The sequence below is a fragment of the Eptatretus burgeri genome, chromosome 4, assembly GCF_056783735.1.
Source record: "Eptatretus burgeri isolate ZD-2024b chromosome 4, Ebu_testis_v1, whole genome shotgun sequence".
NCBI lineage: Eukaryota > Metazoa > Chordata > Myxini > Myxiniformes > Myxinidae > Eptatretus > Eptatretus burgeri.
This window is the reverse complement of record NC_140964.1, coordinates 141,675,681-141,695,380: the sequence shown is the minus strand read 5'-3', so window position 1 is coordinate 141,695,380 and position 19,700 is coordinate 141,675,681. Positions and strand designations below refer to the sequence as shown.

Sequence of the window (19,700 nt, the reverse complement as noted above, 5' to 3'; positions counted from 1 at the left end):
TTTCGTTTCACAAAATGGTCACGCGCTTTCATTTCACTAAATGGTCGCGCTCTTTCATTTCACTAAATCGCCGCGCGCTTTCATTTCACTAAATCGTCGCGCGCTTTCATTTCACTAAATGGTCGCGCTCTTTCATTTCACTAAATCGCCGCACGCTTTCGTTTCACTAAATCATCGCGCGCTTTCCTTTCACTTAATCATCGCGCACTTTCGTTTCACTAAATCGCCGCGCGCTTTCATTTCACAAAATGGTCACGCGCTTTCTTTTCACTAAATCGCCACGCGCTTTCGTTTCAAAAAATCGTCGCGTGCTTTCGTTTCACAAAATGGTCGCGCTCTTTCGTTTCACTAAATGGTCGCGCTCTTTCGTTTCACTAAATCGCCGCGCGCTTTCGTTTCATAAAATGGTCACGCTCTTTCATTTCACTAAATCGCCGCGCGCTTTCGTTTCATAAAATGGTCACGCGCTTTCGTTTCACTAAATCGTCGCGCGCTTTCATTTCACTAAATGGTCGTGCTCTTTCATTTCACTAAATCGCCGTGTGCTTTCGTTTCACTAAATAATCGCGCGCTTTCCTTTCACTAAATCATCGCGCACTTTCGTTTCACTAAATCGCCGCGCGCTTTCATTTCACAAAATCGTCGCGCGCTTTCTTTTCACTAAATCACCGCGCGCTTTCGTTTCAAAAAATCGTCGCGCTCTTTCGTTTCACTAAATGGTCGCGCTCTTTCGTTTCACTAAATCGCCGCGCGCTTTCGTTTCATAAAATGGTCACGCGCTTTCGTTTCACAAAATGGTCGCGCTCTTTCGTTTCACTAAATGGTCGCGCTCTTTCGTTTCACTAAATCGCCGCGCGCTTTCGTTTCATAAAATGGTCACGTGCTTTTGTTACACGAAATCGTCATGCGCTTTCGCTTCACAAAATCGTCGCGCGCTTTCGTTTCACTAAATCATCGCGCGCTTTCATTTCACAAAATCGCCGCGCGCTTTCATGTCACTAAATCGCCGCGCGCTTTCATTTCACTAAATCATCGCGCGCTTTCATTTCACTAAATGGTCGCGCGCTTTCATTTCACTAAATCGCCACACGCTTTCATTTCACAAAATGGTCACGCGCTTTCCTTTCACTAAATCATCGCGCACTTTCGTTTAACTAAATGGTCGCGCGCTTTCGTTTCACTAAATGGTCGCGCGCTTTCCTTTCACTAAATTGTCGCGCGCTTTCCTTTCACTAAATCGTCATGCGCTTTCGTTTCACTAAATCATCGCGCAGTTTCGTTTCACAAAATCGTTGTGTGCTTTCGTTTCACAAAATGGTCGCGTGCTTTCGTTTCACTAAATCATCGCGCGCTTTCCTTTCACTAAATCATCACGCACTTTCGTTTCACTAAATTGTCGCGCGCTTTCCTTTCACTAAATCGTTGCGCGCTTTCGTTTCACTAAATCGTCGCGCGCTTTCGTTTCACTAAATCATCACGCACTTTCGTTTCACGAAATGGTCGCGCACTTTCCTTTCACTAAATCGTCGCGCACTTTTGTTTCACTAAATCGTCGCGCGCTTTCGTTTCACTAAATCATCACGCACTTTCGTTTCACGAAATGGTCGCACGCTTTCCTTTCACTAAATCGTCGCGCGCTTTCGTTTCACTAAATCGTCACGCGCTTTCGTTTCACTAAATCATCACGCGCTTTCGTTTCACTAAATCATCACGCACTTTCGTTTCACGAAATGGTCGCGCGCTTTCCTTTCACTAAATCATCACGCACTTTCGTTTCACGAAATGGTCGCGCACTTTCCTTTCACTAAATCGTCGCGCGCTTTCGTTTCACTAAATCGTCGCGCGCTTTCGTTTCACTAAATCATCACGCACTTTCGTTTCACGAAATGGTCGCACGCTTTCCTTTCACGAAATCGTCGCGCGCTTTCGTTTCACTAAATCATCACGCGCTTTCGTTTCACTAAATCATCATGCACTTTCGTTTCACTAAATCATCACGCGCTTTCGTTTCACTAAATCATCACGCACTTTCGTTTCACGAAATGGTCGCGCGCTTTCCTTTCACTAAATCGTCGCGCGCTTTCCTTTCACTAAATCATCACGCACTTTCGTTTCACGAAATGGTCGCGCGCTTTCCTTTCACTAAATTGTCGCGCGCTTTCCTTTCACTAAATCGTCGCACGCTTTCCTTTCACTAAATCGTCGCACGCTTTCCTTTCACTAAATCGTCGCGTGCTTTCATTTCACTAAATGGTCACATGTTTTCCTTTCACTAAATCATCACACGCTTTCGTTTCACTAAATCATCGCGCGCTTTCCTTTCACAAAATGGTCGCGCACTTTCGTTTTACGAAATGGTCACCCTCTTTCGTTTCACTAAATCGCCGCACGCTATCGTTTTACTAAATGGTGGCGGGCTTTCGTTTCACTCAATGATCACGCGCTTTCGTTTCACTAAATCGTCATGCACGTTCGTTTCACTAAATCGTCATGCACTTTCATTTTACAAAATCGTCGCGCACTTTCGTTTCACTATATCACCGCGCGCTTTCGTTTCACAAAATCGTCGCGCACTTTCGTTTCACTAAATCGTCGCACGCTTTCGTTTCACTAAATCGCCGCGCGCTTTCGTTTCACAAAATCGTTGTGTGCTTTCGTTTCACAAAATGGTCGCGCGCTTTCGTTTCACGAAATCGTCGTGCGCTTTCATTTCACAAAATGGTCGCGCGCTTTCGTTTCACTAAATCGCCGAGCGCTATCGTTTCACTAAATGGTCGCGCTCTTTCGTGTCACTAAATCGCCGCGTGTTTTCGTTTCACAAAATGGTCACGCACTTTCGTTTCACTAAATCGTCACGCGCTTTCATTTCACAAAATCGTCGCGCGCTTTCGTTTCACTAAATCGCCGCGCGCTTTTGTTTCACAAAATGGTCGTGCGCTTTCCTTTCACTAAATCGCCGCACGCTATCCTTTCACTAAATGGTCCCGCGCTTTTGTTTCACTAAATGATCGTGCTCTTTCGTTTCAGTAAATGGTCGCGCTCTTTCGTTTCACTAAATCGCCAGTGCTTTCGTTTCACAAAATGGTCACGCGCTTTCGTTTCACAAAATCATCGCGCGTTTTCATTTCACTAAATTGCCGCGTGTTTCGTTTCACAAAATGGTCATGCGCTTTTGTTTCACTAAATCGGTGCATGTTTTCGTTTCACTAAATCGCCGCATGCTTTCGTTTCACTAAATCGCCATGCGTTTTCATTTCACTAAATCGCCGCGCGTTTTCGGTTCACAAAATGGTCATGCGCTTTCGTTGCACTTAATCGTCATGCGCTTTCGTTTCACAAAATCGTCACGCGCTTTCATTTTACTAAATCGCCGCGCACTTTCGTTTCACAAAATCATCGCACACTTTCATTTCACTAAATCGCCGCGCGCTTTCGTTTCACAAAATCATCGCACGCTTTCGTTTCACTAAATCGCCGCGCACTTTCGTTTCACAAAATCGTCGCGCGCTTTCGTATCACTAAATCGCCGCGCGCTTTCGTTTCACAAAATCGCCGCGCGCTTTCGTTTCACAAAATCGTCGCGCACTTTCGTTTCACTAAATGGTCGCGCACTTTCGTTTCACTACATGGTCGTGCGTTTTCATTTCACTAAATTGCCGCGCGCTTTCATTTCACAAAATGGTCGCGTGTTTTCGTTTCACTAAATCGCTGCGCGCTTTCATTTCACTAAATCATCGCGCGCTTTCATTTCACTAAATCATCGCGCGCTTTCGTTTCACAAAATCGTCGCGCGCATTTTTTTTTAATCCTCTCTACTGTAAATCTGCCAATGATAGCTCATGAAAAAAACAACACATTTTGTGCTGTCAACACAACACAACAACACAACACAAAAAAACAACTTGCGATCAACAAACTTTTGTGATGCATTTCACTCTACTTCTGTATATTTGTACGATTTATAAATAATGTTGCATTTTTTTTGTCTTGTGTAGGTTCTGTTGAGTTGAATATTAAAATAATTGTTTCAGGTTGTTAGATTGTTTAAAACGGACCAAGCAATGAAATGAGCAAAGTAGAAAAAAAATTAACGTTTTAAGAATTTGATTTTATAGTGAACACGTGAATAAAATGTTGCTTTTTTGGCATCTACATCGATAAGTAGTTTTGCAATAAATATAGTGTCTCCTTAAACTGTAAAGCATTGCCATTTTGTTTATTAAATAACTAAAATACCGAACTGTCCCACATTTACAGCTTTACAGACCAGGATGGAAGGATGCGCAGAAGCTGAGAAAGTTGCGTGCAGTGAACAGACAGATGTGTCATGGTGGTTGAAGGAAAAGGAGAGAGTTTTGAAGGAAAAAGAGAGAGAGATTGCAATTTGTCGACAAGATTCCTACTCTGTGAGCTTCTTCCTGTGATGTGCAATTTTTTGCTGGCCTTGTGCGATTCCGCCTTTCACGAGTCGATTGCAACCTACTGTGTTGTGTGCACTAGTTTGTGGTGCAGGTTACCCATGGTATATTCCCTCAGTGCAATGCTGGTTCCAATCGTGAGTCTGCATGACAGACCCCCAGATTTAACTTGTGGTACCACCTGTGCCGGCAAATTCTCAAGACGTTTATCAACAAGGTCAATGTGTGCATGTGCTGAGGACATTGCAATATACAATCAAAGCATCTCACAGTTTGAGAGGGTCAATGTGTGTGTCAACGACAATGTAACACACAACCCAAGCAATTCCCATTAATTCTCATTAATTCACATGAATTCACATTAATACACAAACACACATTAATACACCTTTTTTCTTCTTCTTTTTTTCTATACCTTGTCTAGGCACATATGAGAGCGAACACACAACACACAGCAAGGGCGGGGGGGGGGCATGAGACAAGAGGGGAGGGAGTGAAAAGGACAAAACAGTGGGGAACAGAGACAGGAGGAGATCTATGGAAGGGAGAGGAATGGGGCGGGGAACATGGGGGAAACAAGATGGACATTACAGGGAGTTTCAGGAAGGAAAGCAGAGAATTTGAAGGAGGCGGGTTTGGGGTGGATTAACGGGGTTAGAAAAGATCGAGGATTTGGATGGGGGACGATATGAGGTGGTAGTGAACAGCTGTTTTGAAGGCCTGGAGGGAAGAATGGGATTGAACAGAAAGAGGGAGTTTATTCCAAAGGTGGGAAAAACGAGGAATGAAAGAGTGAAGGTGAGCAGTGATTCGTGATTTTGGTAGTTTTACAAGAAGGGGGTTGTTGGCGGACCTTGAGCGCCCTGCGGAAATATTGTGGGGACAAATTGCCGACACAGCAGGGGGGGGGTGAGACCGGAGAGGAGACGGTAGAGGACAGAAAGACCACCGACCTGCCTGCGGTGAGAGAGTGAGAGGCCCAAAGACTCAGCCTCATCGCAGGAGATACCAATGATCCGAAATACCTTGGTTTCTACAGTGTGAAGCCGAGAAAGGTGGGAAGCAGAAGCACCAGCCCAAAGGGGAGGGCAGTACTCCGTCAGGCTGCGGACAAAAGCTTTGTATGTGGTCGGAAGCTCAGGTGAGTCACATTTAATTCCTGAGACTCTCCTGAGACTTTGCACGAGACAAGGACTTTGCACACCGGAGGATTCCCAGTCGGCGACTGGCTTTGGAGGCCAGATTGGAATGTGGCTTTCCCAGGAAAGATTATGGCAGATAGTGAGACCCATAAGCTTGAAAGAAAGGACTTCTTCCAGAGGATTGTTGAGAAAGTGGAAGCGGTGGTTTGCCAAACTGTCCTTTCGGAGATACATAGTGAGAGTGTGAGATTTGTTTGGGATTGAAAGACATGTTCCACGTGTTGGACCAGTTTGTGATTTTATACAGATCTGCAGAGTGAAGAAGCTGCTGCTTGCCGGTCTGAGGGGCGACAGATGGTGGAGGGTGGAGTCATCAGCAAAGAGATAAAGAGGATTTTCCAGAGTTGGAGAGATCGTTGATGAAAACCAGAAAGAGAACTGGGCCCAGAATGCTGCCTTGAGGAATTCCAGCCTGAACAGGAAGATGGGATGAAAGAACTCCATTTAGGGTCACACGTTGGCTGCGACAGGAGAGGAAGTCTGCGAGCCATGAGTGCAGATTGCCTTGGATACCATTGGAAGAGAGTTTGGTGAGCAGGACAGAGTGCCAGACTATGTCAAATGCACAGGATATGTCTAGGAATACGGCTCTGATTTAATGTCTGACATTGAGGACCTCCATCCATTGTTGAGAGAGCAGAAGCAGCATATTCAGGGTAAAGTGACCTGGTCTGAAATGAAGTTGATGATCAGAAATCAAGCCATTGGAGAAAAGGAAGGATTTAATGTCTGAAGCGATGATGGATTCCATAACCTTGCTTATGATTGGGAGTAGGCTGATTGGTCTGTAGTTGCAGGGACCTGTTTTTGCACTTTTTTTTATGCAGAGCAGTAATGTTTGCTGATTTCCAAGCAGATGGCAGATGACCTTGAGCAAATGAGAGGGTGAATAGAACAGAGAGAGGGTGAGCAAGAGCAGATGAGCAGGTTTTTGGGACACGTGTGCTGATGCTGTCTGCACCGGTTGCAGATTCTGAGTCGAGGTTTGAAAGGAAGCTCTTCACCTTGTCAGGAGAAAAGGATACAGAGTCCAGGGACAGTTGGGTGCGACTGGGTAAAGTGGGTAGAGATAGTGATGGGTTCAGGACACAAGATTTAGCTGCAAACACCGAGTTTAGACATTCAGCTTTATCACGTGTGGAATCAGCAGTGCGGCCATTTGAGGTAAGGGAGGGGATGGAGGGGGAACATACACCAGAAACAGATTTGATTAAACGCCACCAGGATTTTGAGGAGGGAGAGAGGTTTGAGAGTTCAGACTTGAGATGAGAAAGATTTCGTTTTCTGGTTCTCCTGAGGGTAGATACACACTTGTTCCAAGCTTTATGGAAGAAACTGAGATTACCCTCAGTTGGGTTTGCTTTCCATGAGGCAAAGGAAAGTTGTTTCAGGACAACAGCCTCGCCACAAGCTTCAGTGAACCATGGGTGGGAGGAAGGGTAGGACAACTGAAGATGAGAGGGGATAAATCTGTGCATGAGGGAGAGCAAGTTTCTTTGAAAGAATTCCCGGGATGCGTTGATGTTGGAGAAAGTAGCGCTGGGAGACCAGTATGGAAGTTTGATGGCTACCTGGAGACCCTGCCAGTTGGTTTGAGTGAAATGACTGTGTCAACAGCAGTGAGTTGGTTCTCTGATAACAGCCAGAGAGATGTCCACTTTGACAAGGACGTGCTCAGAAGAACCGATTGGAGCTGAGGAAGAGCAGCAGATATTTTCAGGGGAATTTGTCAAAATCAGATCCAGAAGAGATAGAGCGCCATTGGTTGAGATGTGGGTCAGGAATTTGACCGATTGAGTCAGTCCCAATGAGTCGCAAAATCTTTTGCTGAAGTACCATGACATGAGAGAGGTACCTACACATAGACAAACAAAATTCACATAATTCACATTGGTACACATTAATACACATTAATTCACATTAATACACCTCAATTCACATAAATACACATTGATTCACATTTAATACACATGAATTCACATGAATACACATTGACACACATTAATACACATGAATACACATTAATACACATTGATACACATTAATACACATTAATACACATTGATACACATTATTACACATTAATACACATTGATACACATTGATACACATTAATACACATTGATACACATTGATACACATTAATACACATTGATACACATTGATACACATTAATACACATTGATACACATTAATACACATTGATACACATTAATACACATTGATACACATTAATACACATTAATACACATTGATACACATTGATACACATTAATACACATTGATACACATTAATACAAATTAATACACATTAATACACATTGATACACATTGATACACATTGATACACATTGATACACATTGATACACATTGATACACATTGATACACATTAATACACATTGGTACACATTGATACACATTAATACACATTAATACACATTGATACACATTGATACACATTAATACACATTAATACTCATTGATACGCATTAATACACATTGATACACATTAATACACATTAATACTCATTGATACACATTAATACACATTGATACATTTTAATACACATTAATACACATTGATACACATTAATACACATTGATATATATTAATACATATTAATACACATTAATACACATTGATACACATTGATACACATTAATACACATTAATACACATTGATACATATTAATACACATTAATACACATTAATACTCATTGATACACATTAATACACATTAATACTCATTGATACACATTAATACACATTGATACACATTGATACACATTGATACACATTAATACACATTGGTACAGATTAATACACATTAATACACATTAATACACATTAATACTCATTGATACGCATTAATACACATTGATACACATTAATACACATTAATACTCATTCATACACATTAATACACATTGATACATATTAATACATATTAATACACATTGATACACATTGATACACATTAATACACATTAATACACATTGATACACATTGATACACATTAATACACATTGATACACATTAATACACATTGATACATATTAATACATATTAATACACATTAATACACATTGATACACATTAATACACATTGATACACATTAATACACATTGATACATATTAATACATATTAATACACATTAATACACATTGATACACATTAATACACATTAATACACATTGATACATATTAATACACATTAATACACATTAATACTCATTGATACACATTAAATCACATTAATACACATTAATACACATTAATACACATTAATACTCATTGATACACATTAATACACATTGATACACATTGATACACATTGATACACATTAATACTCATTGATACACATTAATACACATTGGTACAGATTAATACACATTAATACACATTAATACACATTAATACTCATTGATACGCATGAATACACATTGATACACATTAATACACATTAATACTCATTGATACACATTAATACACATTGATACATATTAATACATATTAATACACATTAATACACATTGATACACATTGATACACATTAATACACATTAATACACATTAATACACATTGATACACATTGATACACATTGATACACATTAATACACATTGATACACATTAATACACTGATACATATTAATACATATTAATACACATTAATACACATTGATACACATTGATACACATTAATACACATTGATACACATTAATACACATTAATACACATTAATACTCATTGATACACATTAATACACATTAATACACATTAATACACATTAATACTCATTGATACACATTAATACACATTGATACACATTAATTTCCGCTGTTTTGGTGTTTTTGTAAATCCCTTTTGTATAATATGATGTTTCTCAATCGAACAGCATGTGTTCTTGACTGTACCTTTTTTGTTGCCTCTCGTTTTATCGACTGCAGCACACATGCAAACATCATGTCATTAAGGTTGATTGGTTTTGTAAAAAGCTGATGAAGCCTTCAGTCTTAAATAACACAGGCTGTCCAAGTGTGCGTGGTGATGGTAGATTTTCACAAACCAATGGAAGCATTACACATGACCCCTTTTGGAACATGATCAGTGTTGTTTTGTGAAGGTTTCTCTCACTGCTTGGGGATACCTGTACACCAGGTGCTTTTTTTTCCAATTGGAAATGTTGTGCAATTCCCATTTTCATTTCTAACAGCCATTTCACTTGTTTTCCTCTTAGTTACAGCTCCAAGTAACACGACTTATTCGACTCAATGCAGAGCTGCGCGCATCTCTCTCGCGATACAAAAATGAAAGGGAAAGGACAGATCGTCAGACGAGCAACGACAAGAGGAAAACACTGAAGGACACTGAGAGCAAGATGCCTGCACAAAAGGACGGCGACAAGGAGGGCAAGCGTGGAACTCGTGAACAGAGCCTGGGTTTGCGAGCAACGGCGAAGGAGGGGGAGCAGTGGAACAAACGGAGTGCGAGTGATGTCAAGGCGAGGTGTTCGCTTGGGGTGAGGAGCTGTGGTTCGATTGTCAGATGTCTTTTGGTTTCATGTTGCTGCGTGTCAGAGTCGCCTCTGTTGTTGTGTTGAAATATCTTGTTTCGTTAAAGAAAAGAATCAATGTACGCGGGCTGGCACGAGTACTTCATGGTATGTTCACTCGCCTCTGAGCTATCTATCCTGGGTCTGAATCCTGATGCAGCTATAAACTGCCATCTCGGTGCTTCACAGGCAGGGTGTGCCGTTCTTGGTATGGACGAAATTTTCACCATCGGTGCGACTACCCATTGTAGAATGTTGTAATGACAATTGTGACGTCATAGGTCACGGGGTGTCGCAGCCATATTGGAAAACCGGAAAAAATTTTGGACCTCTGTATCTCTGAAATGGCACAAAGGAAAAAAATTGAAACTTGCCAAATAACAAGTACTCCTCATGGGGAGTGAGCATGATTTTTTTATGAAGTCATAGGTGCCCTCGTTATGACGTCATAATTGCATATGTAGAACGCCACATCCAATGAGTATGAAAATTTTTGAGGGTCACATCATCAATTTTTCAGGGACAAAATGGTCCGCAGAAAAAATTATTCATGACGTCATCGGTCACTTGATTCGGTAGCTATATTGTTTTTTTTGTTGGTTTTTTTTTAAACCTTCAAAAATCTTCTCTGAAGTGGCTGAACAGATCAAAGCAAAACATTACATGTATGACTGCCTGTCCATGAAGAACAAAATGTTCACACATATGATGTCATAGATCACATGGTTTCGCAACCATGTTGGATTTACCCTAAAACCTATCAAAAATACACCACTCAAAAGAAGTCCTGGTGAAGGTTTACAATCTCTGATTGCTCTTTTTCCTGCTTCCTTGTTGTGCGTGTGCAGTGCAAATGCAATCAGTGTGTTCAGCAGGATAAAGAACGTCCGAGATTCACATTATCGGAGCTGAACTCGGTTTTGCACGACAGGAATGAACTGAAAGCTGAACTGTTATCACTCAAGGAGAAAGCCAATGAGATCAGGTGACCGGCTCATACACACTGCCACCTTAGTCTCCAAATCTCGGACACCCGTCCAAAATACAAATCCATTGTGACCATACTCTGTGCAGAGCATTGGTGCTGCCGAAGCAGTCATTTTGGCTATTGAGCACAATCCTGGACAGGTCACCACTCCAATACAGGACACTTGAATGGCTCAATCATCCCAGCAAGGTGGTACTCATTTTGGTGGAAGGATGACAGACTGAGTGAACCCCACCTGGCATTAATTCAACGACCGATTCAACGACTGAGCGGGATTTGAACTCAGAACCCTGGCATCCAAAACCCAACTCCTGAACCATTAAGCCAACAGCAGGCATGCTCTTCCCTGTCATGGCTTTATTCCCAAATTCTCATCAATCCTCCACATCATCGCTTTGTGTTTAAAGATATCTTTATTTCACACAAACATGAAGTCATAAAGCTCCAGCACGTCATCAAATGATTATTGATTATATCAATTGACTTGCTCATTTGAACATTGCATTGTACCCTTTATTTACTCCATTTCCAAAGATGCTTTGCCAAGTAATTACTTTAATAATTAATTCAGTCAAGGCTGAGTTCAGTCAGGCCAAGTTCAGCGAGGCAGAGGCCAAGTTGGGGCGACGCCAGGTTCGGGCAAGGCCGAGTTCGGGAGAGGCCGGGCGAGGCCGAGTTCGGGAGAGGTCGGGTGAGGCCGAGGCCGGGCAAGGGCGAGGCCGAGTTCGGGCGAGGCCGAGCGAGGCTGATGCCGAGTTCGTCGAGGTCGATGCCGAGTCCATCGAGGTCGAGGCCGAGTTCGTCAAGGTCGAGGTCCAGGCCGAGTTCGTCGAGGTCGAGGTCCAGGCCGAGTTTGAGTTCGTCGAGGCCAAGTTTGGCGAGGTCGAGGTCATGGCCGAGTTCGTCGAGGTCGAGGTCCAGGCCGAGTTTGAGTTTGTCGAGGCCGAGTTTGGCGAGGTCGAGGTCCAGGCCGAGTTCGTCGAGGTCGAGGTCCAGGCCGAGTTTGAGTTCGTCGAGGCCGAGTTTGGCGAGGTCGAGGTCATGGCTGAGTTCAATGAGTCGAGGCCGTTTTTTTCGTGATGCCTGAAACACCTTGCAAATTGATATGTCTTCAGAAAATGGGCCTTTTGGAATACTGGCTGCATTTTCAATCGAATGAACATGTGACTGTTACAAAAAGTCTCCATGGAAGGCGCTCCAATGTTGAAAGTTTTGTCATTCGCTCAAATGGTTGCGGGGAAAACAAATTTAAAAGCAAACGAAAGTGGCACTCCGTAGAACGCATCTGTCCGCCAGGGCTGAACAGTTTACGCTTTGTGTCCCACTGATATGCTCGATCTAGATCTGGACCTGAACCAAAATCAAATCGGCTTGTTCTTGTCACCTCTCCAACTTATCCACCAAGTTTCGTCCGAATCCATCCATAACATTTTGAGATATTCTGCTCACAGACAAACAGACACAGACAGACAGGGGTGAAGACATAATCTTCGGTGGCGGATGTAATAAATGTGAAACAAGAATGGCCGCACTGTGGTCACAACCTGCAACGAAATCAGGTAACAGGCTGATTTGGAAAAAAAACATTTAATGTGCTAATAAAATTTTAACTCGACGCCTCTCATCCATGACAGCCTCCATGACAGCCTCCATGACAGATATATCAGAACGAGCTGATTCGTCACGTGGTCATGAATTAACCTCAATATCGTGCCGCTCAAAAACTACGTAACGCTATTTTTTTTTAGGGAGGTGCATCCCATGTGTGCGGACAGACTTGATTAAACCTCGGTAATCATTTGTATTCGACATATGATTCGATTTTTTTTTGGGGGGGGGGGTCCCTCATTGTGAATAACACTCAACCAAGCAAAGCCAATGGAAATCTGATGCGACAAACCCAGGCAGGGTATAATCGCCAGAGGCCCACAGGCCTGATGTCTTAGGCCCACCAGAAAACACAGATGGCAGCCATATTATTTTGTCTGGATGCCATGGTTGGTGGAGTCTGGCAGCTGTCAAACTAATGGGTGCACATTTCAAAAATCGACCTCCAACAAGAACAACCTGATCTACTGTGCATCCTGTACAGACTGTGCAATATCCTCCATCTCGGGACTGTATCCTGTTCGGTACAGTGCAATATCCTCCACCTAGTTTGAGAGGTGGCTTCATGTTGACTAATTCGAGAGGTCATGAACAAATACAGGAGTTTTGTCCCAGTCACCCTGACACGTGGTGGTAAATTGGGTCAAATGTTGAGTTAATGGTTTATTAAGTTAATGATATTAATGACTTAGGAGCGTTAAAGTGGTGCCCAGAACCATCTTACCCTCTCCGTGTCAGGTTTCCTGGTCTTACTTTCTGTCTCACTCAAACTATAGCTACCGGGCTAGCTTTAATATCTCTTTCTTGCAAACAAACATCACATACTTTTCATCATACATTTTTCTGACTCACTTTACATTCTCTCTCTTTTATTTTTCTTTCCTTTCAATTCCCTCAGACAGCCTGTAATGAAATATAAATTATGATAAAGTCCGAAAAGTTAATGTCCCCTAGTTCCTGGCATTATGGGGTGCGAATAATCTCCGGTCATCTGCCAGTCTCTGCTGCCAACGAGAGGTGGTGGGGGGGGGGTGGGGGGCTCAGGCAGTAGTAGTATTGGTCCCTCCTAACACCCTTGCATTTTGAACCAATGTGACTCTTTTTCAATTCAGTTCACCAACATCCGTGGTCTTTCTTCAAAGGGGTCCGTGTCTACTCCAATATCAACACATCCGCTGTACTCCTTGTGGACCTCGAATCTCCAAACTCTGATGTCATCTGGCTTAAGATTTGTCTCCCGACCATCAGTATCTTTCTCTGTTTCACTTACTGCTCTCCCAATTCCACAAACTTTATGGCTTTCTTTGACTATCTTAACTCTTGCCATGAGGCCATGACATTCGAACACCCTCAAGCAGAATTTCTCTATCTAGGAGACTTCAATGTACACCACAGGGGGGGGGGGGGTTGAAGCTCTTACATTTTCCATTCTTAATGATTTGGAACAAATTATCAGTCACCCTACCCATATCCCAGATCATCATGACCACACCATCAATACTTGGGATTTATTCTTCACTTCCAATCCGTTGCATGACAACTACACAATTTCACCTCCAATTGGTTCTTCTGACCACAATCTTGTGAACATCACTTTCTTTACCACCACTTCTCATCCGACTGCTCCGACGAAACACCAGTATTGGAATTTTAATAACGCTCACTGGACTGGTTTACGAAACTTCCTTTCTGACTTTCCCTGAAAAGACTACTGCCTCTCCTCGGGCGATGCCTCTATCTCTGCTGAACGCATAGCTGAGGTTATTGTTGCAGGAATGGAAGCTTATATCCCTTTCTCTTTCAAATCTATCTCTCCTACCAATTCTTGGTTCAATAATTCCTGCTCTGCAGCCCTTCGTGCAAGGGATGCCGTGTATCGGACATGGAAAAACTCTTCTTCCTCCGCCTCGCATTCAGCTTTCATATCTGCCAGAAATCATTGCAAACATGTTATTCGTGAAGCGAAGCATTCCTTCGTTCAAAAGAAAGTGAAAGAAGATGAGAGGTTGTCACATCATAGATCTTTCTGGTCCTTAGCTAAAAAGTATCTCCAACAACTTCTGCCGCTCTACCTTTCATTCGCTTTTCCGTTCGGATGATACTGTCGCTGTCTCTCTGACCGATAAAGCAACTCTTTTTGGTTCTCTTTTCTCCTCTAACTCCACTCTGGATGACTCTAACATTCCATCTCCCTCTGATGCTCCCCTCACCAATCTTATGTCCCTCCCTGTAATCTATTTTCATGCAGTCAAAAAATATACTCCTCTCTCTGGACATAAGCGAGGCCTACGGGCAAGATGGCATTCCTCCCCGTGTCTTGAAGGAATGTGCTTCAGAACTTGCACCCGTGCTTGCTCATTCGTTTTGTTTTTGTTTAAAAACCCAAATTTTTCCTCTTTCCTGGAAACATGCCTCAGCACGTCCTATTTTAAAGAAGGGTGATTCGTTCAAACCCTTCTAACTACCGTCCTATTGCTCTGACTTCCACCATTTCCAAAGTCTTTGAACGTCTTCTCAATTCCCATTTTCTCAAGCATCTTGAATCTCAGTCTTCTGTCTGACCACCAATGCGGCTTTCGCAAGGTAAGATCTCCAGGTGATATCCTTTCTTATATTACGAACATCTGGACCTCTTCTTTGAGAGACTTTGGGGAATCTTTTGTTGTCGGCCTTGATATCTCAAAAGCCTTTGACAGAGTTTAGCATCGGGGTCTGATATCCAAGCTTCCCTCTTCGGGCTTTCCTCCTTCACTTTGCTCTCTCTCATATCGAGCTTTCTCTCTCTGATCGCTCTATCTCCGTAATTGTTGATGGTTCAACATCGACCCCCTTCCCTATCAACAGCGGTGTATCTCAGGGTTCCGTTCTCTCTCCAACACTCTTCCTTCTTTTTATCAGTGACCTTCTGTTTTCAACAAATAACCAAATGCACTCGTATGCTGATGACTCAACATTACATTCCTCCATGTCTTTCCCATCTGCCCCGTCTTCCCTCACTCGATCCACATTAAACATTAAACTTCAACATTAAACAACAACAACAACAACAACAACAACAACAACAACAACAACAAAAAAACATTTAAACCTTTCCACTGTCCCATCAGATTGTGGCCTCAAGGGTGTCGTCCTTGATTTCCGAATTGATGAGACTGCACACCTCCTTTAGCAATTGGCTTTCAAAATTTTGGCCCTGGTCTGTGTGCAGCTCTTCCAGAATCCCATGCCGACACACAAATCCTTCCACGAAGGCCTGTGCCTCGTACTCTTCCGAACCATTTTTTTTAACCTCGATGAAGCTGATCAAATCTGTTTAACGTGTTTTCTTTTGCAGAACTGATTTTCATCAGGAGATGCCAGATTCTCTGCCTTCCGCTCCAATGTCTCCAACAGCAAACAACATTAAACGGCTGTATGTTTACATCTTTCCATCTGCATTTGCTACTTCCGCTTCTTCTTCCCCATCTTGTTTCATTCAAGGGTCCCCCTATCACTGTTTAATGTGGCAGAAAGTATTATATTTGTTTAATACTACACCTTTCATGACTCGCCGGTGTGTCAACCACTCAAGCGCGAAACAATGCTTTGTCATTTATCTGAGTCAAATCGCAATCCATGCGAGACTGTTGAATGCTCAAAACAAGGCCTTTCACGCGTGCGCTCTGTGCTTTTTCACCGACTCGGTTCTGCTCGCAGGGAACTTACCCGTGCTGTAGTGCAAAATCTGTGATTCAAATGGTCTTTTATACATAATTTTCAGCATTTAGATGAAATGGTGGCAATTCAAGGTGCTTAACCATAATTATTTTGTTCCCGGATGCAAATCAGATTCACGGAAATACGAGAAATGTCTGTGGACGAGGCTGAGGGGTGTTGATTTCTTATAATTTCCTGTTAATAAAATTAGTGGCTGCAGGGAATATGCAAAAACATACACAGACGAGGAAGGACACCTTCTCCTTTTCGGAATAGATGCAAAAATATGATATTTATTGTGGCCCCGGGACCAAACAATAGATTGTTATGCTTGTGGGGTAGATGGAGGAAGAACTTCATGGTAAAGGTAGAATTGTGTAGTGGTATAGTCTGTGGATGAGCAGGAGACATCTCGATGTAATATAAGTAGGGAAACTGTCAGCTTAAGTTGTTACGTGTCACCTTATGGGGGGTGGTGCTGTATTAATGAGGTAGGGATTAAGGCCAGTTTCTCCCAGTATGTGATTGTCCCCTGTGACATTTTCCGATATTCTTGCATTTACAAGGCCGGCAATAAAAAAGGAATCACGACCTCAAAACAACAACCGAGGTGAACGTTCTGAACAGGCAAAAACCCCACCTCCAGGAATGACAACGAGCAAACCACGCCCCTGGGGGTGCATGATGGATGGTCGTGAGGTCAGAAGGTTTGGGGGAGAGGAGAGTGGGTGTGAGGTACGTGATTGAGACGGAAGGATCGAGCTCGCTGGCTCCCCTCGACACTGTGAAGAAGGCTGCAGGATTCTCGTGTTCGTGCTGAGGCGAATTTGTTCGAGCGCTGAAGCAAAATGCGAGCCATTGACTGTTCGGCGAGCCGTTCAGCTCATCAAAATGCCAGAAATTGACCATTAAATAAACAAATACATATATATATATATATATATATATATATATATATATATATATATATATATATATATATGAATATAAACCGGGCGTAGTGGCGTGCGCCTGTAATCCGGCGATGCGGAGGCTTGGGTTGGAGGATCGCTTGAGGACGGGTGCTCTCCTCTGCGCTGGGCCGCGCTATGAGAGGGTTTAGGGCAGCCCGGAATCATGGCGAAACCCAATCCTTATCCCTGTGTCATAAGAGGCGACCAGGGTTGCATCAGGAAAGGCATCTGGCGTAAAACCTGTACCAAATCAGTATGCGGCTCATAACGGATGATCCGCTGTGGCGACCCTTAACGGGAGCAGACAAAAGAAGAAGATATATATATATATATATATATATATATATATATATATATATATATATATATATATATATATATATATATATATATATATACACACATGTATGTCACGTCAGGTATGGGAGCATGTGCCAGAGCAGTGCGTCGCTGAGTCCACTTTCCGCCGGCACTCTTGGGGCCTCTGTCTGGCCATCCCCCAGGCACATGCCTGGCCCATCCCCATCTTCTTTAGATGCTGATCAACCTGCTGCAACCATGAAGCACGTCGTCGGCCCATTAGCCTCCTCCACTCACGATGCTCCCTCGCTAAGATAATCTGGTGAGAAGGAGCAGCTTCAGGAAAATGAGCCACATGTCCATACAGCCGCAGCTGACACTCACGTACTATGCAGGTAACAAATCTCATTTCAGTCTCTCTCAGAAACCGCTCGTTCGACATTCTGACCTGCGATAACCAAGGATTCTATGAAGAGACCTAGTACCAAAGGAATTAGGTCTCCGTCTCAGATCCCTAGTCAGAGTCCAAGTCTCACATCCACAGAGGAAGACTGGAAGCACCAAGGACCTGAATATTCGGACTTGTGTCCTCCCACACGGGTACCGGCAACGCCACACCCCATGATCCAGTGAATCCATGACCCCCCCCCCCCGGCCCGACCCAGACATCTGTTGACCTCTGACTCACAGCCAGTAGAGATATATATCTTGGTCTGTGACCAGATCAACAGTAGGTGCAAGCACCCACCATTATCTCGCCACAATCCAGTCTCTGAACCTCAGAGAGTACTCTAATACCCATGTTCAAATGCTTCAGCTCAGAAAATAACAGAGACAGGTGATCATCCTCTCTTCAGGATAGGACATTTCTGGCACCCTCCCAAAGGGACCGCCTCAGGTTAGTCCAAGGAGACCGCCGTCTTGTGGACAACACCTCGGCACCACTCCGACACACACCCGACCACAATCTGACCCAGGAAGGTTACCCCATGGTTTCCCTCCTATAATCAAATATTGGAGGTCCCGAAGGCTTTGGCCCAATCCCGTTATCCGGTGAGCTGCCCTGCAAAGGGCAGCGAGCTGCACAGGAGGTACTCCCACGAAGTGTTTTTCAGATTTTTTTTCTGCATTTAGAATGTTTTTTGGAATGAAGGGTTTTACGGTGGCCGGAGTGCAAATCCTGCCACCAACCTCCTAATCAAAAGTAACCCAACTGCAGGAGGTCATCCGCAGACACAGTTTGGCACTAGATATGGATGGCCATTGGCTCACAAGGAGCTCCTCTGCCCTGTGACAGGTTTTATTCTTCATCCTGCTGGGAGTCGATATCATACACCCTCACCAAGAATCTTGTTGGGGGAGATGGTTTAGTCGCCGACAACCCTACCATGGAACAGGTTCTTGCAGGTTTACATGGTACCTGTCGCAAGTCACAGATCGAATCTAACCTGACTATATATATATATATATATATATATATATATATATATATATATATATATATATATATATATATATATATATAGATACATACATACATACATACATACATACATACATACATACATATTGTTGCGGACCTGGGGTCTGGGCGAGAAGACCACGAGGGCTGGAGGGGGGGGGGTGGGGGAAGCTATCGCGGGTTCCCACCAGACTCTCCGGGATCGCAAGCCATTGCAAACGGATAACTCCGTGATGTGGTGGGTCGTTAATCGACTGTGAATGCCAATAACTCAACCATATGACTTTGGGTCCTCCATCGACTGGATACCGGTTACCGAAAGAGAACCTGATCTAATTACTGGGGGACACGCCGTTGGTTAACCTTGTACCAACCGGATCACCTCACCAGATCAGATGTAGCCGAGCGTAACTGCCAAGGACGTTCCGGCAGGAAAACAGACCGTTGGGGGATAACGTCCCAGCCAAGCTTGGATACGGACCATGCTGGACCAATGCAGGAAAAGACAA

The 19,700-nt window shown here is 43.3% G+C and overlaps 1 protein-coding gene across 4 annotated transcripts in view; it reads left to right on the top strand.

The window, feature by feature from the left end:
• The window catches only part of LOC147029266 (RILP-like protein 1), a 50,906-nt gene that overhangs the window by 22,128 nt on the left and 9,078 nt on the right, over positions 1–19,700 (top strand). For 3 of the 4 annotated variants that reach the window (XM_085880208.1, XM_085880209.1, XM_085880206.1), the window contains 4 exons: positions 4,258–4,406; positions 9,870–10,151; positions 11,033–11,169; positions 16,115–16,192. In XM_085880208.1, the coding sequence (XP_085736334.1) occupies positions 4,258–4,406; positions 9,870–10,151; positions 11,033–11,169; positions 16,115–16,192 (646 nt within the window). The remainder of the gene's footprint in view (positions 1–4,257; positions 4,407–9,869; positions 10,152–11,032; positions 11,170–16,114; positions 16,193–19,700) is intronic. The other variant, XM_085880207.1, reaches the window with a different exon arrangement.